Here is a 27936-nt window from a genome sequence, read left to right as displayed (position 1 = left end):
GCGACCTTCAGCCTAGCTTCCAGGGCCTTGCACACAGTTTCATACCGATTCTCTTGAGGCGCGCAGACAGGTTCGGTGGTAAGGTAGAGAGAATGCGCATGTGTCGTAAGGCCCTTCCCAGTTCCCGTAGTTTCCTTTTAGGCTTTGGCCCCGCCCACCACCAGCGTTTCCGGCTCGGCCCAGGAAGCTTCCGAGTTTCTGGCCACTGCTCTTCTGGCCGACCATTTCTCCAACGTTTTTTTCAGCTTTTTCGGTTGTGGGGAAGGTAGCTGCCAATAAAGTTTCCCCGTTTCAAAGTCTGGCGGATTGGGCCGGGCTCATCCTCTGTACCCTTGCTTATTGCCCGCAGTCTTTCTAGGCTACTGGCAAGGAGCTTTAAGGTGTCATGGCCAGGGGCCGATCGGGCCCGGCCGGTCTGAGGCCAACTTCGGTTGCCCGCGGGCTCTCATGGCTTTTGGTCCCGCCGGCGACCACCTCAGCGTGAGCGCAGTCCCTCCACGCCCGCGGGCCGCCTTGCGCAAGACTCCATGGCCTCCGAGGCTCCGTCGCCTTCGCTGTCGCCGTCGTCACCACCCTCCCCCGAGCCTGAACTGGCCCAGCTGAGGCGGAAGGTGGAGAAGTTGGAATGCGAGTTGCGGAGCTGCAAGCGGCAGGTGCGGGAGATCGAGAAGCTGCTGCATCACACGGAGCGGCTGTACCAGAGCGCGGAGAGCAACAACCAGGAGCTCCGCACCCAGGTGCGCGGTCCGCTTCCAGCCTCGTGCCCCATTCCACCCAAGGCGATGCCTCCGGAGCCTTTGATAGCCTTGGAAGGGCTGCCTGGCAGGGGCCCAGAACTGCTTTGTAGAGTTACCTGAAATAAAAGTTCAGTGCTGTTACAAATCCAAGTACTTTTGGAACTAGCCTAACAGTTTGGGTTCCTCGTTTTAGACAAGTGCGTGAGCTGATGGTGGGAAGTGAACTTCATTACCTTAGTTTTGGTTCTCATTTGTAACGTTCCCTTGGCGTTAGGAACATTTATACTATTTTTTCTAGATCGTTTTTGAGTTTGTTAAAGCTCTGGCCTTGAAGTAGGGTCCCATTTATCACTCACTTGGTGTGAACTGATGTTGAGCCTCGGTTGGCCGTAAAATGAGAATGTTAGTACCACACAAGCAAATTAAGTGTGAGCAAATGGTTTTAGAGTTTTACACACTGTTGAACGCTATATATTTGCCAGGTTGTTATTCTGGGCATTTACCATCTTGAGTTTTCTGGTGAAAGTAGGGAGGCCCAAACTGTCTTTGTTAGAGACTTTAACCAGCTGACTTCATTTCCATAAAATGGGGTAAGCATAAATATTTAAGCAGTCACACTTCTTTTTTTCTCACTTTTAAAAACGAGCATATTTTTTTTCCTCAGCTTGATTTGTTGGGCAGTTACACTCTCCCAACAAATTATTTTCCTTTAATTATTAATGTCAGTTAAATTGTCTAGTTCTTTGTGATATACTGGTACATTTCCCAAAACTGCACATAAAGGCTCTACATGAAATGGCAGCAAACTTTGTTATGCTTTGTTATCAAATGATCTGTGAAAATAACTGCCGAGATGCAGTGACTTGTGTGTCCATTGTATAGGTTGTTGATAGGACGTTATAGAAAATGTATTTGTTTGCTCAGTAACTAGTTCTTGAACACTTAACATGAATGCATAAGGACTGTGCTAGGAGATTACTCAAATGGTTAAAATATGAGGGAAGGGGAGCAAAATATGACAGCCTTAAAAAAAAAAACCTTTTATACTTATAAATTGTTAAAGTACTGCTTGTTACAGAGATCTAAAAGAACATTTTTTAGTCTTTGGAAAGCCAGCATTTTGTTACTAGTATTAATTTGATATGGTGGTCTTAACATGAAAATTGGAATGCATAAAAAACCTTGAGTCTACTGTTGATAGTAACTCCTCTTTACCCTCCTCCTAGTGAGCCTCCCCTGGTGGTGGGTATGGTTTCAATGTTAACTGTCATCCCAAATCACTAGTATTTTATTTGGAGTGGCTTGAGAATTGAGGGTGAACTGATAAACATAATACAGGTTTGGGAGTCAAAAGAACTTTGTGCAAATTACTTCAGATTTCTCATGCAAAATGGTGGTTAGGGTCACTATTTTGTAAGGTTTTTGGAAGAATTAATGAGAGGTTATCCAGAGTACCAAGTTCAGGGCCAAGGATGTAGCAAATACTAAATAAATTATCTAGTAATAGTGGTAGTAGCCAGAGCCAGGACTGGGGCAAGGCAGTCAGTAACCCAGGGCAAAAAATTTAAGGAGTACTCATTGTCTGGTACAGACCCTCTACTTCTGTGAAGCTGAGAATGAGTGCCTCCTTAAATTTTGTGGTCTTGGTGCCTTGTTTGGTTCACTCTAGTTCCACTGGGTGGTACTAATAGGATCTGATAACTAATGAGGTGGCTAGATAATCTGTGTGTAATCAGATTACCACCTTTCACCTTTTAAGCTTTATGTGTCATTAAATATTTAACTTTTTCATTTTTTCTTTTTGTTTTTTAGTTTTATGCCTATAATAGACGTTGTCTCACACTGAGATCTTTCCCAAATGAGATGTATTTATGGGATTGCTTGTCATCTGCTTATGGGTGTTTCCATACTGCTGCTCTGACCTTGGCATTCAGTGAGGCACAGGGAGGATAGATAGCCCTCTGAGGCACACCTCCATTCCCTTTTGCTGCAGTTACTTAGTCATGAGACTGTTTAAAGAACAGACTGTTTAAAGAACATGTCTGCTGTTTAAAGAAAAAAAGTGCATTAAAGCATATGAGTATTAATATATTTAGGTGAATAGTTAATTCCAGGTGGAGGACACTGAATAATGCTAGATAGCTTCATCTGATGAGTAAGAATTAATGTTTTTTTAAAATTAATTCTTTAGGGAGAACTGATTAAAATTTTAGTATAAAAACATTTGTATTGTTAGAAATAAGGGATCCTTTTTGAAAAGTCCTGTTAATTTAATTCATCTGATATTTGGAGGAAATATTTTGAGATTTGGCAAGAGAGTATAAGAATAAAAACATCTCTGGACTGCCTGGCTGGCTCAGTCGGAAGAACTTGTGACTCTTGGTCTCGGAGTTGTGAGTTCAAGCCCCATATTGGGTATAGAGATTACTTAAATAAAAAAAATTTTAAAAACCTAAAAAAAGAAAACATTTCCCTATGCAAATGTGAAAGGTGAAAGAAAGTCAGTTATAGCATTTTTTATTTTTATGGAAAGGGGACTAGAAGCTTTGGTACTTCTCTAAAACTTTTACCAAGAAATACGATGATTATAATTTCAGGAGCATGGTGTGTATATTATTAGGTTGCTATACGATTTATTTTCCTTAAGTCTTGTTTTCTTTTAGGTAGAAGAGCTCAGTAAAATACTCCATTGTGAGAGAAATGAGGATAATAAAAAGTCTGATGTAGAAGTACAAACGGAGAACCACCCTCCTTGGTCAATCTCAGGTATTCAACTTATAATGAAATTATCTTAATGCTGTTACATTCACATCCTGCTAAGGCAGAGTTTTCTTTAAACTTAAAATAGATATCTAAATAAACATGAGAACTGTTACGTTGACTTCTCTCCATATGATTTGGTGTTTTCAGGTAATCTATATGCTGCTCTGGTGGGAAAATAGAAATGTCATTCCTGTAAATATGTAGTATTGCTAATATGTTTTCAGTGGCACATTAACTGAGTAATGTTTGCCATGCTGTGAACCATCTACTCATATCTGGCCTTCCTTGTGACCAGGCACATGTGTTTTCTTGTTGTTGCATTCCACTTAGTGTTGTGTTCAGTGCCATTCTCTTAGGCTCTCGTGAGAGTGATGAGCTCACAGCTATGACCTCATCAATGACATTGTGAGGCAAAATAACTGAGCAACTGAGTTTTAATAAATACGGATCACAAGAAATGATCTTTGCATTAAGTTTTGCTTTTTTTAAATTCAGTATGTGATTTGACTAAATTGTTAAACACAGCAGTAGAATCAACATTACATATATGCATGATATATATATATCATATATAATATGATCACATATATTATATATATATGATATATAACATATATAACATGATCACACACACATATATATATATTTTTTTTTTTTTTAAGTCAGCATCATGAGAGAAACTTGACCAAAAAAAATTAGCTTGATCTTTATCCCATGATCATTTGATAGGCAACTATATTAAGGTTGTACATGATGAGAAGCTCATTTCTTTTGACAGAACACGACCTATATACCTTTTTTCTTTTTTTACTCTTGCTATGGAAAAATCCAAATCTACCACTTTTTTTCCTTTTTAGTTTGACAGCAGGGGTACTGAAGGTGATGTTACAATCAAAGATACCTACTTCTGCAGATTTATCTGCACTATTCATTTTAATCTGTTAAATTGTATACAGTTATAAAAATACATTATGTTTGCCTTGTGTGCTGTTTTGTGTTCAGTGCCAGTGGTTTGGAATTAACTTCTTTTATATATGTTTTTATAATATGATATAACCTAATTTGTTTTTGCTACAGATTATTATTATCAGACATACTATAAGGATGTTAGTCTTCCAAATAAAGTGACTGAACTCTCAGTTCACCAAGATCAGGATATCGAAGCTTCTACTTTTAATTCTGAAGACCAGTCACAAGTAGAAAATGATGCTTACGCTGGTACTGATATAACAGAACATGTTAAATGTACGGAAGACCATTTTGCCTCAAATTCACAGGTAACGTTTAGTGTGAAACTGTTGATGGGGCATCTGGCTGTCTCAGTTGGCTGTGAGTTTGAGTCTCATGTTGGGTGTAGAGACTACTTAAGTAAATAAAACTTAGAAAAGAAAAAAAAGAAACTGTTGATGCCCCAAACATATCTTTCTCTGTTGTTATTATATAGAAAAATAGACTTCTTTTGTCCCTTATGACATATATTAGAATTACAAACATTCTATGCATAGTTATGCAGTGAATACTAACAGTTTTTGGGAAACAAAAATTGGAACTTGTTAATATATATAATTGTTTTTCTACTCTATTGTGTTCTAAAAATTTGTGATACACATAAGCTAAAAGAAAATTTATCACTATATTTTGACCCAACCAAAAAATTTTGGGCAATGGCCACAATATCTTGTTCACACTAAAAATTTTTTTTTAAGATTTTATTTTTTAAGTGATCTTGCCACCCAGTGTGGGGCTTAAACTCACAACCCCGAGATCAAGAGTCACATGCTCCACCAGCTAAGCCAGCCAGGCACCCCCATACTAAAATTATTTTAATTCTTATTTAATGTCAAATATCTTCCCACTATTGCCTGAGTGTCATAGAAATTTGTTTCTTCACTTTAAATCAGGATCCCAGGATCCGAAGATATTCTTTAAGAATATATCAGAGTCTATATTTTGTAGATTATTACCTTGTAGTATCAGGCAATATTTTTGAGTAATGGTCACTCACTCACTTCTAATATCTTCAAAACTGGGTCAAAATTGAATTAACACTAGTAATATTTTTTACACTGGACCACACTGTAATTGATAGCCATTTCTTTCTATTGCAGAAATTGAAGTCTTATTATTTAAAATTGCTTTAAGTCTATTTTTTTTTTTAATTCTGCCAACTTCTAAATTGACACAAGGAAGTATTGGTCTTACTTGACATGAATGTATCTTACCTAGGAGCCAGCGTCCGTATTAGCAACAGAAGATACATCCTTGGAAGGTTCTTCTTTAGCTGAAAGTTTGAGAGCTGCAGCAGAAGCTGCAGTGTCTCAGACTGGATTTAGCTATGATGAGAACACTGGACTGTATTTTGATCACAGCACCGGCTTCTATTATGATTCTGTAAGTATCTCCGACCGTTTAGTGTTGTATGGTTGTGTCCTTGCTGCTCGATACCAAGTATTCAACCTTAAACAAGAATTAAGAAAAGCAAGAGGCTGTGTTTAAATTCAAAACTATTTGTTTCAAGGCTATTTGACATGAATAAAGAGTTGTAGAATAGCTTATGATGCTACATTTCTATGTTCTTAACTAAATAAGTTAATTGTGGTTATTATAGATTAATATTTCTGAAAGGTCTAATAACCTTTTATATGTCAAGTAACATGCAGAGATGTTAGCGTGTCAATACACTTGATCTTAGCCAAAAGGCCAAGAAGCGATTTTAGAGTATTAATAAAAACAGTTAACTATATTGTTGTACAGTGTTTAAAAACCTAAACTAATATTTTTTCATAGAATTGATAAGGAAGTGACATTGTTAATGCTAGGCTTGGCCTGAGATACTTTAGAGTTGTTTCAAATACTTAATCCGTTTGAGCCCCAAAGGGAGTCTTTTTCTGGAATTCTCAATAGCATGTTTATTATTAGTTTAAAACTTGTTTGGCTTTTAAGCATTTCTTTTTATGTTTTCATTTTTATTTTTTTAAGTTTATTTCTGAGAGAGAGAGAGCATGAGCAGGGGAGGGGCAAAGAGAGAAGGAGAGAGAGAGAATCCTAAGCAGGCTCCACATTGTCAGCACAGAGCCTGACATGGGGCTTGATCCCATGAACTGTGAGATCATGACCTAAGACGAAATCAGTAGCCAGACACTTAACTGATGGAGCCACGCAGGTGCCCCAGCATTTCACTTGGTTTAAAAATCAATGTTAACAGTGAGAACTAGGGATTTAGTATGGAATCAGACATGTTATGTGTGTAATGGACCACTGACCAGGACAGAATGAGAAAACAAAGTTCATGATTTATAATTCAGTATTATGGCTGTTGCCGTCTGGTACTTGAAATGGGATTTCATTTAGGATTTGATGAAAATGATGATGGCACTTACATATGTATATACCTCAACCTCAGTGGCTTAGGCATGTGATCTCCTCAGGAATTATAGAATGTAGTACCCCAAAGTGGAGCAGATGTTCACCATTCCAATCACTGGAATTATTGTTAGTTAATTGAAGGAACATAATGATAATACTAAATAGTTAGATGAAAGATTTCATTAGCTTGTCAGTTTGCTCTTGGTTTTCTTTGTAAATCCCTTATGAAGAAAGGGTTTTCTTCCACAGAGGTATGCTAATTGACAATGCTAATTAATACCCAAAAAATTAATGTTTTTTATTACCAAAGAGAGTAGCTGTTAAATATTTATTTGGTTTTGAGGAGAATACAGAGTTTGTACGTATATGATGTTAGTCTTCATCATTCGTCTACCTTCCTTTCTGTCTCCTTCCTCCTACATCTCTTCTATAAGTGGTTATGTGTAACATTGTGTAGGTTGTGTTTTAGTAAATTAGGGACATCATTGTTTTGCCCTTTTTATTGTGCCAGTTTTCATTTTATTTTTTTATTTTAATTTTCATTTTTCTTCTATTTTTGAAAATGTGTTTTGGACTGAAAGACACGAGATTAAATAGGTTTGAGTTATAAAAGTTTTATTATCACTTCCATTCAGTTTTTTAGTTTCAGGAAAGATAGTCAGAATTCTCAGTATTTTTTTAAGAGATCCGCAAAGTGAATTAAACACAATAAATTGCAGTAATATCAACTCTTAGAAAATAGTCTTTTCCAGGCAGGTTTAGTTGGTTAACCTTAGTATATTGTAAGATGTTTCCAACTCTGATCTATATAGGTTTATGATGTAAATAAAACATAGATTGTTCCATTAAATCTTGATTATAAAATATGGGCCAGTATCTAATAAATATAGATGATTATATAAATTAATCGTTGTGGTTTTTATCCATAATTTGCCAAAATTCATTTTTGCATAGCTCTTTTACTTAATTAATTACTTACGGTAGAATTAGTAAAGACAGTTATTTATCACTTTCTTTATATAAACTATTATGTTGTATTTATGAGCTTAATTTTTGTAAGTTTGAGGGTTTGTTTTGTTTTGTGAGAAAGAGAGAGAGAGAGCAAGCAAGCACAAGCTGGGGAGAAGGACAGAGACAGAGAATAGATCCCACAGCCCTGGGATTATTACCTGAGCTGAAATCAAGAGTTGGATGTTCAACTGACTGAGCCACCCAGGCACCCCAGAGCTTAATTTTAATTTCAGTTTTTCTTCAGAGCTTTTAGTCGTGAACACTAAAAGGCAGATATTTGTTTTATGACATTGAGAGGATGGTTGGGGGTTTTGTACTACCAAACCATTATTGGGTAATCATAAGGATAATAAGTCTGGAATTGCTTTTATGGTCAGCTGTTTTTGATGCATGCGTTAGTTTTCATGACTTCTGAAAGGTTTTTTTGCTGTCATTTTTCATTAATGTATTAAGTTGAACCATATGAAATTCCTGTTTTTGTAAATGTGAAAATGGTCAAATATTGCCAGTTTCATGAGATTCAGTTTAATATTTAAATGTATTCGTTTTTCATACTAAGAAAATCACTGCAAATATTGCATGGCAAAGTATTTTGGAAAATTATAAGCATTTTCCTTTCTGTCATCTTTACTCATTATCTTCAGAAAATACTAGAAACATTTATTAAAAAAAAAGAAACCTTTACTATTTTTGAATGTATTTGGTTTATGTTGTTTATTTTTAAATTTTATTTCATCTTACCTGATTAGAACTTACTGTTTTCTTGTCTTTGAAAGGAAAATCAGCTATATTATGATCCTTCCACCGGAATTTATTACTACTGTGATGTGGAAAGTGGTCGATACCAATTTCATTCTCGAGTTGATTTGCAACCTTATCAGACTTGTGGCACAAAACAAAATAAGGATAAAAAATTGAAGAAGAAAAGAAAGGATCCAGATTCTTCTATAACAAATGAGGAAAAGGTAATGTCTTCATAATTTTAAATTTTTTTTTTTTTTTTAACATTTATTTATTTTTGAGACAGAGAGAGACAGAGCATGAACGGGGGAGCGTCAGAGAGAGGGAGACACAGAATCTGAAACAGGCTCCAGGCTCTGAGCTGTCAGCACAGAGCCCGATGCGGGGCTCGAACTCACGGACCGCGAGATCATGACCTGAGCCGAAGTCGGCCGTTTGACTGAGCCACCCAGGCGCCCCCATAATTTTAAAATTTTATATAATGATGTAATTCTGTCAAAGTTTTTGATGAAACTGAAAATCATAATTCAGTAACTATATTTCAAGCATATGAAGATAACAAGATATCAGAATCTATCAACCAAGGAGCATTCACATGGGGGCGAACATGTACTTTTTCACAAATTCTCAGTCACTACAAATAGAAGGAATTTCTTAAAGTTTGAAGGAGGTAGATTTAGGGCAGATAAAATATTCATGTGTTACATAATTTGGAAGAAGAGCAGTCAGACCCTCAGTCAGTTGTGTAATTGCACAATTTACAATAATAAAAGAAAAGCACAGATTGTATGTAGGTGTAGATAAAAGTTCAGCTTCTTAATCATTTTGAGCTATTTCTTACCTATTATGTTAGCAAACATTAAATCAGTTGCTAGCAAATACAGGGTAGTTACATATTTATTAGAAGTGGAAATTGGTGTGTTTGGGGAAAGTAGATGGGCCCTTTGTATCAATCACCATAAAAATGTTCATATTCTTTAACTGGAAAATCTCATTTCTAGTAATTTTCAAAATCCAAAGAAAGAAAAATACTTTGTTATATAGCAGTATATTTTTTTTGAGTCTATTTATATTGAGAGAGACAGAGACAGCATGAACAGGAGAGGAGCGGAGAGAGAGAGAGAGAGAGAGAGAGAGAGAGAGAGAGAGAATCCCAAGCAGGCTCCATACTGTCCATGCAGAGCCCAGCGCTCAAATTCACAAAACCGTGAGGTCGTGACCTGAGCCGAAACCAGGAGTTGGATGCTTAACTGACTGAGCCACCCAAGTGCCCCTATATAGCAATATTTTTAAGAACAGAAAAAAATGAAGAGTTCATATGGCCTGCAAGATCCTGGTTAAGAAAATGATAGTATGTTTAATTGAAAAAACATTCTTTAAGTCTTAAAATGGTAATATATAAAGACAGAGGGGAACTTTAAAAATGCTTGTGATACTAGGGGCGCTTGAGTGTCTCAGTCAGTTAAGTCTCCAACTTCGGCTCAGGTCATGATCTCACAGCTCTGGAGTTCAAGCCCCAATTTGGGCTCTGTGCTGACAGCTCAGAGCCTGGAACCTGCCTCAGATTCTGTGTCTCCCTCTCTTTATGCCACTCCCCAACTCTCCTACTTGAGTGTGCTCACGTTCATTAATCATTTTATAGTGATAAAATGTTATTTGTATATAATAAATGATAAGATTTTGTAGATACTAGGTAGATAAAATAATAAAATGAATTTCACCTGCTTTTACCTTTTTACTGTGGTTTCTAGGAAAATTTAAAGTATATACACGGCTTATATTATATTTTTGTTGGACAGCAGTGGTCTAGGCTGTTGCATGGTCTAAGCAATATGTGATAAGAGCCTGTACTAGGACAAATGATAAGGAGAGAGAATTGGGATAAAGTATAAACATAGTCCATAGCACTTGGTAATTGATTCCATGTAATAGTGAAGGGGATGTCAAAGATAACTATACGAATTTTGATGTGGATGATAAATGGATGGTAATGTCATTAAGCAAGAAAGGGAACGTGAGAGGAGGTTATAGGTAAGAGCTGTTGTTATTTCATATATAATGTACGTATATCTTCATTAATTCATTAAAACATTTGGCATTAAACATTAGAAGATGGTCATGTTTAAGACATTTTTCTCTGTTCCTACCTCCCTACCTACCTCTTTCCAGGATTTGAATTCAGAAGATCAAAAAGCATCCAGTGTTGAACATACAGGCTGCAGTGAGGGAGAAGATTTTGCAAATGTGAAAAAGAAAGCCAAAATGGACATTCATTACAAAAACAGTCCCACCAAATTCACTGTTCCAGTTAGTGGAAAGACTGTAGAATCTTCTCTTAATGAAAACATTTATAATTCAATGTCATTTAAAGATGAGAAAATCATGGAGACTGATAGTGAGCCAGAAGAAGGTGAAATTACAGACTCTCAGACAGAGGACAGTTATGATGAAGACATTACCAGTGAGGACAATGTAACTGCAGAAGATACTGAGGATGAAGGTGAATAAATAACCATTGTTTAATTTTCTATAAAGAACCCAGTTTGGTCATTGTAAAAGAGCAAGACGTTAAAAATGTTAGAAACGCATGTAATGTAACTGCCAAAAAATAAACTGTTTGAAGCTGATTATTTTAATGATAGTGTTGAAAATTATGTGGGCTACCACTTGGTTATTTTTAGAGGGAAGGATTTGAATACATGACTAATACTTGGACCTTTAAGGTTTTAACCAGTAGAACAAAACCAAGTTACATATATTCTAACCCTAAAGATACATGTGTTGTCTGTCTGAGTGGGCTAGGTCTTTGGAGGCCACTTATGAAATTGAAAGGAAAAAATAAATTGCCTTTAAAAACATGTAGTCCATAAATTAAGCTACGTAAGTATTAGGGTAAGTCTTACATTTTTTAACTTGAGGTCATAAAGGCATACTTTTAAAACCCAAGATTTCATATTAGGCCATATGAACTTATTTTCTTCTTGAAAATAGTCACCCCCCCTCCTTTTTTTTTTTTTAAAGGAGGACTCAGTTTTTCTAAGTGAATATAAGAATTCTTGTTTAGGAGAAATTTGTTGTTGTTTTTGTTTTGAGGGAGTGCTAGCTGGGGAGGGGCAGAGAGAGAGGGAGGACATAGGATCTGTAGCAGGCTCTGTGAGGACAGCAGAGAGCCTCATGCAGGACTTGAACCCACAAACCTTCATAAGATCGTGACCTGAGCCTAAATCAAGAGTCCGATTCTTAACTGACTGAGCCACCCAGGTGCCCCTAGGTTGATCCCTTTAAATCTTAAGTGTTAAAGCCTTACTTATTATGTATGTCATATAGCAGAATTTAAGAAGGTTGTTTCAAACAGAATTAAGATTTTGATCAATACATTTTATTTTATGGATGCTTCTTATTCCTGCCTAGAAATTAGACATCTCTAACTTTTTCCCATAGCATTTGGATTAATACTTTACCGATTTTTTTCTTTAACAGATGAGGAAAAAATTTGGCCCCCATGTATTAGAGTAATTGTTATTAGATCACCAGTGTTGGAGACAGGATCGCTTTTTATCATTACAGCTGTTAATCCTGCTACAATTGGAAGGTAAAAATGTTTAATGTTACTATGTTTGTATATTTATCTTATTCCAGTGGATTGTACATTACTCAAGCTGTTTCCTTGAAATGTGCAAACCTTGAAATGTGCAAACACTTTTTGCCGGGCAGACACTTAATGACATCCATGTTCCTCCCTCTTCCACTCAGAAAATATTGTTGATACTTATGTTTTCTCACAGAGATTTTGTCATTTTCTTAACTTTTTAGGTTTAAAGTACTTACTTAAATCCAGTGTTTGGTATTTAATCTTCCTCCTCTGTTTCTTTGTGACTCGTAACCAGCTTGGTAGAGAGGTAGGTTTCAATCATGAGTAGGATAATTTCATTTTTTGCCAACCAGAAAGAAAAATCTATTCTTAATTCAGATTCTATATAGTATCTTAACTTTAAATTCTTGAGAATAGTATGGTCCTTTTACATGCAATAATAGAAATGGCAAATAGTCAACAGATTTGGAATAGGTGATTGATACTAGTAGATAGGATATGTTGTCCCACTGGATGTTTTATTATTATTATTTAAAAAAATTTTTGTTTTGAGAGTGTGCGTGCATGAGCATGGTGGAGGGGCAGGGAGAGAGGAGGAGAGAGAATCCCAAGCAGCCTCCACACTCAATGCAGAGCCCCACGTGGGACTCCATCTCAGAATCATCAGATGGTAAACTGACCCGATATCAAGAGTCAGATGCTTAACGGACTGAGCCACCCAGGCGTCCTACTGGGTGTTAATATTAACTTGGGGTAGATGTTTCAAAAAGTAAAAGTGATCCTGGAACTTCCTTTCAAATAGGAAGTTTAGAGTAGGATTAAGGAAACTGGACTTAGTATAATAGAAAGGCTTGTATTTTAACATTATATTTTAAAACAACAATGACAAAATCTTAAAAAAAAAATTGTTGGGGTGCCTGGGTGACTTAGTTGGTTAACCATGTGACTTTGGCCCAGGTCATGATCTCAAAGTTGGTGAGTTTGAGCCCTGTGTCGGGCTCTGTGCTGACAGCTCAGAGCCTGGAGCCTGATTGAGCTTCTGTGTCTCCTTCTCTCTCTGCCCCTCCCCTTCTCACGTGCATGCACTTGCTCTCTCTCTCTCTCTCTTTCTCTCTCTCTCTCTTTCTCTCTCTCTCTAAATAAATATTAAAAAAATTGTTTCTTTGTTAACTGTAAGTGCTTAATCTATATATGGTTCAAAAATTGTTAAAGACATCTTACTTTGCAGAGAAAAAGATATGGAGCATACTCTCCGAATCCCTGAAGTTGGTGTTAGTAAGGTAAGCTCTTTGGCTTTTCAAATGTGTAGCTTCATAGATACTGATTTTATGAATCTTCATTATGGCAGAAAACTTAGGGGCTTTTTCATTTAGTAGAAATTTAATAGTTTAGGTAGTGATGGTAATGAAAACAATTTAGATTTGTTTATTCCACTGCTTGAGAAAATAACATTTTATCAAAATTTGAGTAAACAAAATTATATTTAATTTTTAACAGGTTGGAGCGGGAGTAGAAATGTGGATTAATTTAAGTATTAAAGTAACACCCATTTAACAAACATTTATTGAATGAAATAAATGTGCTAGATATGATTGTAGTTTAAAAATGAATCAGACCTGGATTCAGGCTACGTTATTAGACGGTTGTGATTCAGGCTGTTATTAGACGGTTGTGTTTGAGTCCAGAGTATTTTACAACTCCAGAACAATCTGTCCTCCACCACCCAAGGCTCTCCATTTATAACTCTTCCTAGTTGCTCCTGTAATGGTTTCAGGAAAAAGAACACTTGGGTTTTCAAATGAAACAGTAAGAACAGAGTTACAATTTTAGTTACAAGAAGAAAAACAAAAGGTTTTGCTACTGAGACTCTGTATACTTGATATTATCTTCTTGTGTATTTTCTGTTGTTTTCTGCTTCTCTTTTATGGTTGTTATCTTTTTTCTTTTTCTGATCTTTCATAATCCCCATTTTGTTTCTATTTAGTAGAATGTAATATGGATTTAAAGTATAAATTTTACGTGATTTTTGTCTTGTGGGGATGAAACTTGTTTTCCATTATTTGTTCAAAAGTATACTTCTTTTTACTTTGTTTTGACTCATTTAGAAGGGAGGAAATTTTCATAATTTTAACTCTGAGCAAATTATCTTGCTTTTTTACTTTACTATGACTCAATTCTTCTGCCTCCAAAGAAAACTGTGATTTAAATAGCAAAGAAGTCCTTCTCCCACTCTATCTAAAATATAGGTAGTTGTGTGGTGGCGTTTCTGCCTTTTCTTTCTTTCTTTTAAACTAAGGTGTTCAGTGATGGGGTAAATAGTTTCTTGCTGTGTGAAATCAGTTTGACAGTATATATCACACATTTCCAAGTTGATGAAAAAATTAAAAAAAACCCACACACTTAATATTAGGGGAAAAAATAGAAACACATATTTAACCACTGGATAGGAGAAGAACTTCTAAGTTTAGAAAAAGGAAAAAATCACAGAAGACAAGATAATTTTGAATAATTTAAGTTTGAAGTTCTTTTTTAAACAAATTCAAAAGGCAGACTAGGTGGGGCACCTGGCTGGTTCAGTCCATAGAGCATGTGATTCGTGATCTCAAGGTCGTGAGTTTGAGTCCCATGTTGGTGATAGAGTTCACTTTAAAAAAAATTTTTTTTGTTTTGAGAGAGAGAGAGGGCATGAGCAGGAGAGGGGCAGAGAAAGAGGGAGACAGAATCTGAAGTAGGTTGCAGACTCTGAGCTGTCAGCACAGGTCCCAATGCAGGCTCAAACCTATGAACTGTGAGATCATGACCTAAGCCAAAGTCAGACACTTAACCAACCGAGCCACCCAGGCACCCCATGTAAAGAAAGTACTATGGAGCAAGGAGGGAATGCTTGGTCCTGAGTATTGAAAATCTGGAAAAACTTCCCTGAGAAGTTCATCTTCAGGGGCTTCTGGCTGGCTCAGTTAGTAGAGCATGTGACTCTCAGGGTTGTGAGTTTAAGCCCCATCTTGGGTGTAGAGATTACTTATAAAAATAAAATTTTGGGGCGCCAGGGTGGCTCAGTTGGTTAAGCATCCGACTTCAGTTCAGGTCATGATCTCACAGTTCGTGAGTTTGAGCCCCGCATTGGGCTCTGTGCTCACAGCTTGGAGGAGCCTGCTTCCGATTCTCTGTCTCCCTCTCTCTCTGCCCCATCCCCACTCATGCTCTCTCTCTGTCTTAAAAATAAATAAAAACATTAAAAAAAAATTTTTTTTAATAAAATCTTTAGGGGTGCGTGGGTGGCTCTGTTGGTTAAGCACCCAACTCTTGATTTCACCTCAGGTCGCGATCTCACATCAGGCTATGTAATGATACCACGTAGAGCCTGTTTGGGATTCTGTCTTCCTCTCTCTCTGCCCCTCCCTCGCTTGCTCTGTATCGCCCTCAAAATAAGTAAAAATAAAGTTAAAAAAAATAATAAAATTTTAAAAGTTCACCTTGAATATTTTAAATCAACTTTTATATTAAGAATTTTCAATGATAAATACCAATACTTACATTAGGTGAAAAATAATTTCAAATTGTTGTTGTAATATAATCTGAACTATGTTATAAAACTAGAAAATATAAGACACACACTAAATTATTAATGGCAATGATAGACGGAATTATAAGGAACTTTTTTTCTGTAGCCATCACATTTCTGCCAGGGGTATTACAATATTTCTGTATTCAGAAAAAAAAAGTATGAAAAATAGCAAAAGTTGGGGCACCTAGCTGGCTCAGTTGGTAGAGTTTGCAGCTCTTGATCTCGAGGTTGTGAGTTCGAGCCCCACATTGGGCCTAGAGCTTATTTAAAAACAATTTTTTTTAAATAGCTAAAGTTATCAGAGCCTTAAATCTATCTTATCCTATCATAGAGAAATTATCTGTGGTTTAAAAAAAAAAGTATTAAATTTTATAATTACTTCAGGGTTTTTTTGTTTTTTTTTTTGTTTTTTTAAGTTTCATGCAGAAATTTATTTTGACCATGACTTACAAAGTTATGTCCTTGTGGATCAAGGTAGTCAAAATGGTACAATTGTTAACGGAAAACAGATTCTTCAGGTGAGTGTATATTTATTAATTACTTGCACATCAGTTTTAAAAACCGAACTGAAATTTTTATTCCTGAAGGCCATAGTTATTATACTTATCATTTGGTTCAGATTACTGTTCAAGCCCAAATGTATTACATGGAAGGGGGTTCCCAGAACGAGCTGAAAAATGTATATAAGTGAATACTTAACTCTTGACTTTTATCATAATTGTATATCTTATCTTATTTTAGAAATAAATGCATTTTAAAGCTATTCAGAGTAAACATTCTTACAGTAACTTTAGGGGCACTCCTTTTTTTTTTTTGGTGTTTTTAAAAAAATTATTTTAATGGAAATACCGCTAAACTGGAAACTCCTTGAAGACAGAGGCTGTGTCTATCCAGTGAACTCTTTAAGGTGCTTATTAGCACGTAATAAACTATATGGAAGGGAGTGAGGAATACCTTAATTTTTAGTCTGTAAGAATAAAAAATGAAATAAAACTGAATTATCAGAGACAATAAGAGGAAAAAAGGGAAATGTGCCCTTATCCCCTTAACATTTTATCTTTTTGACTGTGATGGATATTTGTTTTGGTAATAGATTGTTTGATGTTTGGGTTGGGTATTTCTATAGGATTGTGCATGGAGCCAGGGAGATTAGGGGATTTGATAATATAAAAGTTAGAAGTTGCTCAGTTCAGCTTTCTTCTCCTTTAGTTGAAAGTTCTATCATCCTCAAGTTGTGGAAATGTATGCCGTATGTGCATATGTGTGTCTTTCTCAGTGAGAACCATCCTAAATATTTTTTTTTAATCAGACATTACTTAGCATAGACATAAAATAATCTCATGTAATACTTGGGTTTCTGTTTTGTAATTTTTTCTTTTAGCCTAAAACTAAATGTGACCCTTATGTACTTGAGCATGGTGACGAAGTGAAAATTGGAGAGACTGTACTGTCCTTTCACATCCACCCTGGCAGTGATACCTGTGACGGCTGTGAACCAGGACAGGTTCGAGCTCACCTTCGTCTTGATAAGAAAGATGAATCTTTCGGTATGTGAAATGTATTGTTATATGAAAGCATGATAAGTTTTTTGCTTAATTCACTGGAGTGTTCTAAAATGTATCAACTACCAACTTTCATATCTACTTGATATAACACTATATTGAGATACATTTGGATTTCAGTGAATATTATCACATGAGACTAAGGAATGACATATAGTTGAAATTTGAAACCTAGACTAGTAGATTATGATTTTAGTTGATTTTTCTGTGTAGCAATTTAGCTGTGCTGTTACAGCATTAGGTTGCTTTCTGACATGTAATGATGAGCTATTTTTGCTAATCCAGTTTAGTAGGCTTTGGAGGCAGCACTGCAGTGATAGCTAAATGTCCTTCAAAAGAATAATTGTGGGGTCGCCTGGGTAGCTCAATCAGTTAAGCATCTGACTTCCACTCAGGTCATGATCTCATGGTCTGTGAGTTCGAGCCCCGCATCAGGCTCTGTGCTGTCAGTTCAGAGCCTGGAGCTTGCTTCAGATTCTGTCTCCCCCATTCTCTCTCTCTGCCCCTCCCCCACTCACACTCTGTATCTATCAAAAAATGAATAAACATTTAAAAAAATTTAAAAAAGAATTGTGACATAATTATAGTAAAGGTTGGTTTGCTTTTGACTTCTGTTTGGGGATATGAAAAAGTTATCCACAAACTCTGTCAGATAATAACATAGAAAATAATAGACCAGGGTATTAAGAGTTATTGGTTGATAACATTTGCTTTCCTACTTACAGTTTGTGTTGACATATCATTTGTGTATATACCATTATTTTCTTTTTTTTTTTTTAATGTTTATTTATTTTTGAGACAGAGAGAGACAGAGCATGAATGGGGGAGGGACAGAGAGAGAGGAAAACACAGAATCAGAAGCAGGCTCCAGGCTCTGAGCCATGAGCCATCAGCCATCAGCCCAGAGCCCGACGCGGGGCTCAAACTCACGGACCGCAAGATCGTGACCTGAGCTGAAGTCGGACGCTTAACCGACTGAGCCACCCAGGTGCCCCAATATACCATTATTTTCTATAGTAACGCCGTAAGAGGTTGCTATCTTGCTTTAAAATCCACTCATCCAAGGGCACCTGGGTGGCTCAGTCAGTTAAGTGTCCGACTCTTGATTTGGCTCAAGTCATGATCTCATGGTGAGTGAGATCAAGCCCTGCTGACAGCACAGAGCCTGCTTGGGATTCTCTCTCTCTTTTTCTTCCCTTCCCTGCCTCCCCTGCTCATGTGTGCACGCTTGTGTGTGTATGCACGCGCACACATGCGCTTTCTCTCTCTCAAAATAACATTAAAAAAATATCCACTAATCTAAGGTCACCCAGGGACCCCCTATTTTCTGTTTTCTGATACTAGATTATGAAAATGAGTTATGGTACATTACACAATAATATGAATCTTGGGTTCAGTGATTTTTCATTTGAACATGCCTGTATTCCTTTGGAAAATTAACAATATTTCTCCATTTAGGATTCTATTAAAATAATATTAAAAAGTTAAGATAATATTAAATATGATAATATTAAAAAACTCAGTGTTTCTTTTGGTGTCCATACTGTAACATTCTTATAACTTTTGGGTTTTGGTTTATTTTCCAAGTAGATTTAGTTACCAAAATACAACCCAAGATTCTTTTTTTTTTTTTTTTTTTAAATTTTTTTTTTTCAACGTTTTTTTATTTATTTGTGGGACAGAGAGAGACAGAGCATGAACGGGGGAGGGACAGAGAGAGAGGGAGACACAGAATCGGAAACAGGCTCCAGGCTCTGAGCCATCAGCCCAGAGCCTGACGCGGGGCTCGAACTCACGGACCGTGAGATCGTGACCTGGCTGAAGTCGGACGTTTAACCGACTGCGCCACCCAGGCGCCCCCCAAGATTCTTTTATGTTAATGCTTATTTGAACTTTTAGTTGATATGCAGGTGGATTAGTATTAATTTTATTATTAAACAATACTATTTTATGTAAAATCTGTCAGGTTTAGTTTTTTTTTTAAAGAAACTCACTTTTTCCTTTTAGTTGGTCCAGCACTAAGTAAGGAGGAAAAAGAGTTGGAAAGGAGAAAAGAATTAAAGAAAATACGAGTAAAATATGGTTTGCAGGTAAGGATGTTAAATATTGTTACATGTATTAATTGTTCATCTGGTTCTAAGTTAAAAATGTCTTTAGGTATGTTTAGTCCATTTTATATATAAAAATAGAGCTGTTTATAATGATTTTGAGATTTATGTGATTTCTGTAAGTTGGTTACTGTTTACCTCAACAACTGTTGAGGCTAGAGTAGAAAAATGATAATAATATCCAACATTTGAATAGCCATTTCTGGTTTTTAAAAAATATGCATTAAAATGGTACCTTTGAAGGATGTTCTTGGAGGACTGGTACTACCTGATCTCAAGACTTATTATAAACTACAGTAATTAGTACAGTATTGGAATAAAGATAAATGGATCAGGGGAACAGAATAGTGACTTGAAAAATAAATTGATTGATAGATAGATAGATAGATAACGCTTACCACATAAGTGGAGTTCCCATTGGTCCCCAAATAATGTTATTAAAATATTCATATTCCCTATTCTGTACTTTTCATCTCCATGGATTATTTATTTTGTGACTGGAAGTTTGTACCTCTTAATCGCCTTCACCTATTTCATGCATCCCTTACCTCCCCTCCCCTCTGGCAACCCCCAGCTTATTCTCTATATTTATGAGTCAGTTTCTGGTTTTTGTCAGTTTGCGTTTTAATAGTCTATATATAAGTGAAATTGTATTGCATTTGTCTTTCTCTGACTTATTTCACTTAGCATAGTAACTTCTAGGCCCATCCATGTTGTCACAAATGGCAAGATCTCATTCTTTTTTATGGCTGAGTGATATTTGTGTGTGTGTGTGTGTGTGTACACCACATCTTTATCCATTCATCTATTGATGGACACTTGGGCTGCTTCCATATGTTGGCTGTTGTAACTAATGCTCCTGTAAACATAGGGGTGCATATGTCTTCTTGAAGTACTGTTTTCATTTTCTTTGGGCAGATATCCAGTAGTAGAATTCCTGGATCCTGTGGTATTTCTGTTTTTAATTTTTTGAGGAACCTTCATCCTGTTTCCCACTGTGGTTGTACTGATTTACATTCCCACAAAGAGTGCATGGGTTCCCTTTTCTCCACATCCTCACCAGCACTTGTTATTTTTTGTCTTTTGCATATTGCCCATTCTCATTAGTGTGAAGTGGTATTTCATTGTGGTATTAGCAGCTTTTTTCTAGTAACCAGTAACTGGAAAAGACTCATGTATCCATCATGAATGGATAAACAAATTGTAGTAAATCTATATGGTCAAATACTCTTTAGCAATAGAAAAGCATGAACTGTTGATACAGGCTGCACTATGGAAGAAACTCGAAATAATTATGCTGAGAGAAAGCAGCCAGACAACAAGAGTACATACTGTATACATCCATTTGTATAAAATTCTAGGAGAGCGAATTAACATATCATGACAGAATGTGTAGTGGTTGCCTGGATACAAGAGAGGAAGGATGCACAGGGAGAGTCTGCAGTGATGGATTACAAAGAAAGATGAAGATACTTTTGTGGGAGATAGATCTGTTTATTATCATGATGGTGGTGATGGTTTCATAGGTATATACAAATCTCAAAAGCACCTAATTGTATACTTTATGTGCAATTTATTATAGTTAATTAAATTGCAATAACAATTAAAAAAAGGTGGTGGGGCGGTTACCAGTTAATCCCATAAGTGGACCAGGAAGGTAATTAGTATTTCCAGTTTACATTTGGGAAACTAGGCTAAAGGTCACCCAGCTGCTAAATGACAGAATTAGTTGCGGGGTTTTTTTTTGTTTTTCTGAGGGAAAGCATGTGTGCGTGCGAGCGGAGGAGGGGCAGAAAGACTGGGAGAGAGAGAATCTTAAGCAGACTCCATGCCCAGCACAGAGCCCGATGTGGGGCTCGACCTCACAACTGTGAGATCATGACTTGAGGCTTAAGCCAAAATCAAGAGTCAGTTGCTTAACTGACAGCCACCCAGCTGTCTCCATTCAGTAAACATTTCTTGAGCAGCTGTCTAATCATATAAATGGAACACTGTTGAAGCAAAAAGCTATTATTACTGTAAAAGAGTACCACACTTTTTATATTTTTCCCTTTCAAGGAATAATGCCACACTATTTTAGGTCCTTTTGAACTTTGATTTCCTTAGAGAAAAGGAGAAAGATTTTTGCCAACCCCAGGGGTTCTACATATTTCTTTGAATACTGTCAGTTCATATGAGACTATGAATACATAGTATTAAGTCAAGACATACAGTATTTTCACTGTATTATTTCTTATGATTACATTTTATGATTTATGTATGATTTATATTATCTTCTACATACAGTTTATGTTCTACAACTTGAAATAATACAAACTTTTTTGGAGGGGAGAGAGCACACACGTGAGCAGGGAGGGGGAGGGGCAGAGGGCAAGGAAGAGAGAGAATCTTAAGCAGGTTCCATGCCCAGTGTGGAGCCTGACACAGGACAAAATATAAGCATTTTAAAGGAGATAGAATAAAAATAGCATACTCTAACATAATTGTATCAATTTATATCATGGCCTGCTTTGTTACTTTAATAGAGACCATTTTGAACCATATTTCCAGGTAAAGCAAATATGCAGATAGTACATTTGTATGTATCAGTTTTATTTTCTTCAATGAATATTTCATGTTTATAAAGAATACAGACTATGAAGATGAAAAGGCATTGAAGAATCCAAAATATAAAGATAGAGCTGGAAAACGTAGGGAGCAGGTTGGAAGTGAAGGAACTTTCCAAAGAGATGATGCTCCTGCATCCGTTCACTCGTAAGTACTACATTTGAATTGCTTGAAACATTCTTTGTACCATAATCACATTTGTAGGGTAATATAACTTACAGGGTTGTATATTCTGATAAGTAGCCTTTAAAGGAATGGCTCTTAACAAGGTGGAAGTATTCCTCTAATTAGAATTTCATTCCCTAGAAAATTGCTTAGCATATACATAAGTACACATACTTAAACATACATATATACATATAGCTAACATTTTAGCCACCCACTTGAGTAAACATATTTTTATATACTAGATATCTAGAAGGTTGGGCTAGTAAGAAATTAGTATGGACTGGTATCTTTTATAATTATTTCAGTACTCATCCACTTTTATTCTTGTTGACCCTGAAATACTATTTGTCTTATTTTTTGATTCAGTACTGTTCTTTGGGTAAAGTAGCAGTGATAATATGAAGAATATAATTTTGAGGCCTATACAATATGACCATATTTCTGCTTTTAATATTTTATCAGCTACATTTTTTTCCTGAGAATATAAATGCAGGGTTTAGTTAGAATTTAAATCTTTCAGGTAGGACTGGCAGCTAATTATAAACTTTTATTAAATATATTTTATTAATTCTAAGATACACTACTAGGATAGAGTTTTAGTTACATAGGACAGCAATTTTTTTCTTTATGGTACATAAAACAACATTTCATCTTATATCCATCAGATTTGATAGAATATAACATTCTGAATTAGGTAGACTCAACAACATGACACATTTTAAAGTTTAATATTTTTTGATGTAATGGCTGGAAAATATGAAGATTGTATTAAAGTAAAGGCAGAAATAAAAAAATGAAATACATTGGTCTGACATTGCTTGGTTTATTGTTATTGAAGAGCTAATTTAACATATTTTGTAGTACTGAAAATACAATGTGTCGGAACATAAAATTAAAATACCCTTAAACTAGCATAAAATAAAGTCATAGAACAAAATGCACACAATGAAGGAGAGCTTTTATTTCATTTTATTTTTACCTTTTTATTGATATATAACTTACATACCAAAGAAGACACAAATTAAGTATCAATTTTAATAATATATTGTAAGATTAACACATTGCAGAATACACATTTATCAAGAAATAGGAAATTATCAGTAACCCCCAGAAACCTTCCCTCCTAGTGCCTCCTCCTGATAGCTATTTGTTTTTTTTCCTTTCCAAAGGCAGCCACTCTCCTGACTTCCAACAGGAACAGATTAATTTCACTTGTTTTTGAATTTTAAATGAGTAATTCACTGTTTATTTTGTGTCTATATTCTTTTTGTCCAACATTATTTTGTTAGGTATATTTTATTTTCAATGCTCTATAATGTTCTCTTACATGAGTATGCCACAATTTATACATATTACCATTGATAACATCTGAGTTGTTTTCAACTTGTAGTTATTATTAGATTTGCTGCAGAAACATTCTTGTACATATCTTTTTGGTGCACTACTTTCTGTTAAGTAATATGGGGAGGAGAATTTGTGTATCTTTATTAGGTAGTGCCAAACAATTGTCTTTAGTATTTGCACCAATTACTTTTATTATTAGTTTATTATAAACGTGACCTACATGTTCTTTTAGAAATCAACAACTATCTTAATTTTCTTTAAAGTGAAATTACTGATAGCAACAAAGGTCGGAAGATGTTGGAGAAGATGGGTTGGAAGAAGGGAGAGGGCCTAGGGAAGGATGGTGGAGGAATGAAAATTCCGGTAAGACTTGTGTTTTCTTTCATTCTTTATTCTTATAGCAGATATGTTTACTGTGTTCCTGCTATGTGCCAGGCATTGCCTTACATTTCAGGAATATGATATCAAACACAGACAGGATTACCGTTTTTGTAGTATTCACAATTACCAAATATATATATGTGTATGTGTTCTGTTTTTAACGTTTTTTGGAAACCCGTTAGAGTTTTTTCCTTCCTCAAAGCTGGGATAGTAAATGTCATATCCTGAGCCATAGGTTCTTCTGTGTCTTTTAGTTGTTATTAATGACTTCCATGCTATGTCTGGTACTAAATAGTGTGGGAACAATCACAGTGTTACTTTACAAACAGGCAGATTCTGTATTAGATAATCTGTTTTAGATTTAAATAATCAGGTCATGTAACAAGCAGTAGAGGGAATAATGTCTAGAAAACAGTACAGTGGTTTAATTCTGCAGTCCCCATGGTTCATCAGAGGTTTAAATTATCTTTTTTTTTTTTTTTCCGAGACTTTTTTTTAATGTTTATTTATTTTTGAGGGAGAGAGAGAGAGACAGAGCATGAGTGGGGGAGGGGCAGAGAGAGAGGGAGACACAGAGTCTCAAACGGGCTCCAGGCTCCAAGCTGTCCACACAGGGCCCGATGTGGGGCTCGAACTCACAAGCTGTGAGATCATGACCTGAGCCGAAGTTGGATGCCTAACCGACTGAGCCACCCAGGGGCCCTGAAATTTAAATTATCTTTTACAAAAACCTTACAAAGTAACATGATTAAAGAACTTTCTTGGGGCGCCTGGGTGGTTCAATCGGTTAAGCGTCTGACTTCAGCTCAGGTCATGATCTCGCGGTCCGTGAGTTTGAGCCCCGCATCGGGCTCTGTGCTGACAGCCCAGAGCCTGGAGCCTGTTTCAGACTCTGTGCCTCCCTCTCTCTCTCTGACCCTCTCCCATTCATGCTCTCTCTCTGTCTCAAAAATAAATAAACATTAAAAAAAAAAAAAAAAGAACTTTCTTGATAATTACCTGGTACCTAAAGAAGTAATGGATACATCAGTATGAGGTTTAATGTGAACTTTCTTTCTTACTGAGGTACAATGAGAAGAACATGGGTTTTGTAGTCAAACCTACTAAATAGAATTATTTTGTTAGAATAGGTGCTCTATCACTTACTAGTTGTGTGATGTAGGGCAAGTTTGGACTTCAGTTTTCATCAGTAAAAATGGGGATTATAAGGATTGTTTTCTAAGAGGTGTCATGAAGGTAAAGTCCCAAGTGGGGTACTTGACATACAGTAGGCATTTAGTAACTAACTGGTGGCTTTTAATGTTCTCAAAATAATGAGAAGTCCTTTCCCTCTTTTCATGAAAATAAACAGTCAGGTTCTCTTTATGACTCTCTTTGTCCCTCTTTATGACTCTTAATGTTTAATCTACCCATTCACTTTCTTAGGTAAGGCTAGGATGATAGTAGTATTACCTTTTCTTCTGGCTAGAGTGGGACTAATGACAGATTGTGCAGCATCTCATTGAAATTCGGTGATGGCTATTTAAGGAGCACTGTATTTTCTGTATTGAGACAGCTGTAATTATTGATAGACAGTACATAGACATTATTGATAGACAAGACATAGTAGAAAAATGAGTTCAAGTTCTATGTATAATCACGTATGTATTTCTTTATGTATTTGATGGATTTGACAGGTTTTTATTTTGCATCAGTCTTTCTAAGTCAAAGAATTAAAGTACCACGTTAGGTACAGCAGATTTCAGTGTATTTAGACTCCACAGTAAGTCATCTCACTTTTTGGTAACAGATCCAGCTTCAGCTTCGGCGAACACATGCAGGCTTGGGGACAGGAAAACCATCCTCAATTGAAGACATTCACCTTCTCCAAAACAAGAGCAAAAAGAACTGGGAGAAAGCACGCGAGAGGTTTGCCGAAAACTTCCCAGAAACTAAATCTCAAAAAGATGTGCCAGCGACCGTCCCTTGGGTCAAAGGGACTGTAGAATGAATGTCAGTCATAGAACACAATTCAAGCTTTTTTAAAAGAGTTTGGAAACTCTTACTTTATTGCAAAAGTTTTCCCTCCAAAAGAGTCCCTAACATGAGGGAACTGTATCACAATTTACCCCCTCATGATTCAGAAATATGTAATAAAGGGTGGTTTGCAGCTTTTAAAAAACATTTTTTTAAAACTAATAAATAGTAACTGAATTAGATTATGCTGTGAGCAAACTAAAGTTCACAGGGCACGGCTGAGTTTATCAGACTTTGTTATTTTATCTTGTCATTTATAAGACCCATATAAGCAAAATTCATATAACCAGTAATTTTAAATGTACATTTGTCCTTGTCTCCATATATTCATCATTATAAGATATACAGCAAGAGAAACATCGAAAGTTTGTAAAAACAAGTATGATTACAAGCATCCTTGTTTATGCCCTTTAGAACCTAGGTGGAAAATGTTGAGAAAACAGGGGTAGTGGTGCATAAATTTTATTCCTAAAATATCCTAAGTAATATTGTTGAAGAACTAATGAACAGGTGATATGTTATAGAAAATTAGTCTTTCATTGTTTTCTTCTGTGAAGAATTTGTTGGTTTGTACTATATAATAAGCATTTACACTTGGTTTGTTTTATAGCTGAAATATTTAGATATGAGCAATTGAGTACAGTATTGAAATATTCCATGTGCTGGCATTTATAGTTTTGATAAATCCCATTGCTGGCAATGGAGTTGTGCCAGAGAAATCTGATTTCTATTGCAAAAGGATTGCCTAGCCCAGGCCTCAAACTCAAGATATTTATTGAAAATGTCTTCAAATGCAATAAAAACATTATAATCATAATATCAAAAAGAGTGATTCATTGAACCAATGTTTTAAATATATTGGTCTGCTTTGAACTCACGACCAGCCAGAATTTTCTCTTTAAATTGGCAGAGTAGTAACAACAGGAGAACTTCAAATATTGGAGAACTGCAGTGCAGCTTTCTGAGTGCAGATGTCCCTGCCCTGCCAGTTATCACTGTTCTTTTCCTCTCCATTTAACTTCTGTCTCAGCTTTTTGCTGGGAAATTATTGCTGGGACTTTCTCTTTCCTGGCAGTGAATATCAGCTATAGCTCCCCCCTCATCTACTATAAAGAAATATCTTCAAGATTTAGAAATAGGAAAAGAAAGTTCTGAAAAAAAAGTATGTAATGGGGAAGATAATTCAGAAAGAAAGATGCCCTGTTGGAATTTCTACTCTGGATGGTACAGGGTACTTAGGAAGAAAAGAGGAGTGTGGGGAAAGAAAAATAAATTTATTACAAAAGATGGGACATATGACCAAACAAGTTGTCAAGACCCTACAGGCCTAAACTGGGATAGTCAGAGGCCCTATAACTCCGGATCTGCAAAAAGTCATTTTCTGTATTGTTTCTAGCCACCTACACAACCCAGCACTTCTTTATGTACATTAGACTTGAAGGCAACAGAAGTGTTCTGCATTATTTTCTCTAAAATAGAAAACAAAAATTTACATGTGTTTCTGGCACTTGGGCCCTGTATATAGGTAATAGTATAGGAGGCCCAAAGTAGAATTGTGGTAGATTTTACTCACTGAGTAAAGTACAACTGTGTATATAATATTTCCCATTTTTATTATTAGATTGTAGAAAACTTTTTTCATTGCTTTCTTTTGTTAAGAAAATGGAGACTTGAAAATGGTGATAAAAATGGAAATATATGTGACATTTATGTTATTAAAACCCTTTGCAAATCTAAAGTCTCAGGGCTATACTATATGGTAGATAAAGGACTGAATAATGTCTAAGTCTGTTTCCATCTGTGAAATACGAATAATATTTATCTCACGTGTCTGTCTTGAATAGAAAATGAGAAAATGTATATAAAAGCAGTTTGTACACTGTAAAAGTACAGAGATGTGAGCTTCTGTTTGTTTAGAAGCATAGATGTGAAGTATGTAGTTTGGATTACACATAAAATTGTTTTGTGTCTCATA

General features: G+C 35.9%; 1 protein-coding gene across 1 annotated transcript; it reads left to right on the top strand.

The window, feature by feature from the left end:
* Positions 1-159: 159 nt before the first annotated feature.
* AGGF1 (angiogenic factor with G-patch and FHA domains 1) lies at positions 160-27936 on the top strand. The gene is made up of 14 exons (XM_078448785.2): positions 160-737; positions 3401-3503; positions 4578-4777; positions 5727-5891; positions 8654-8842; positions 10788-11118; positions 12099-12210; positions 13439-13490; positions 16192-16293; positions 17157-17322; positions 19345-19427; positions 22072-22199; positions 23828-23927; positions 25735-27936. Exons 1-14 carry the CDS (start codon positions 528-530, stop codon positions 25933-25935), a joined length of 2142 nt encoding a protein of 713 aa, XP_078304911.1. The 5' UTR covers positions 160-527; the 3' UTR covers positions 25936-27936.

Source organism: Panthera onca, chromosome A1 (genome assembly GCF_046562875.1).
Source record: "Panthera onca isolate mPanOnc1 chromosome A1, mPanOnc1 haplotype 2, whole genome shotgun sequence".
In the NCBI taxonomy this organism is placed as follows: domain Eukaryota; kingdom Metazoa; phylum Chordata; class Mammalia; order Carnivora; family Felidae; genus Panthera; species Panthera onca.
This window is presented reverse-complemented; position numbering and strand designations above follow the sequence as displayed.

Excerpts from the sequence above, each read along its gene's own strand:
- AGGF1 (XM_078448785.2), top strand. The coding sequence starts at position 528 with ATGGCCTCCGAGGCTCCGTCGCCTTCGCTGTCGCCGTCGTCACCACCC. Across the intron at positions 738-3,400 it reads ACCAGGAGCTCCGCACCCAG|GTAGAAGAGCTCAGTAAAAT; the intron begins GTGCGCGGTCCG and ends GTTTTCTTTTAG. Across the intron at positions 17,323-19,344 it reads TAAGAAAGATGAATCTTTCG|TTGGTCCAGCACTAAGTAAG; the intron begins GTATGTGAAATG and ends TTTTCCTTTTAG.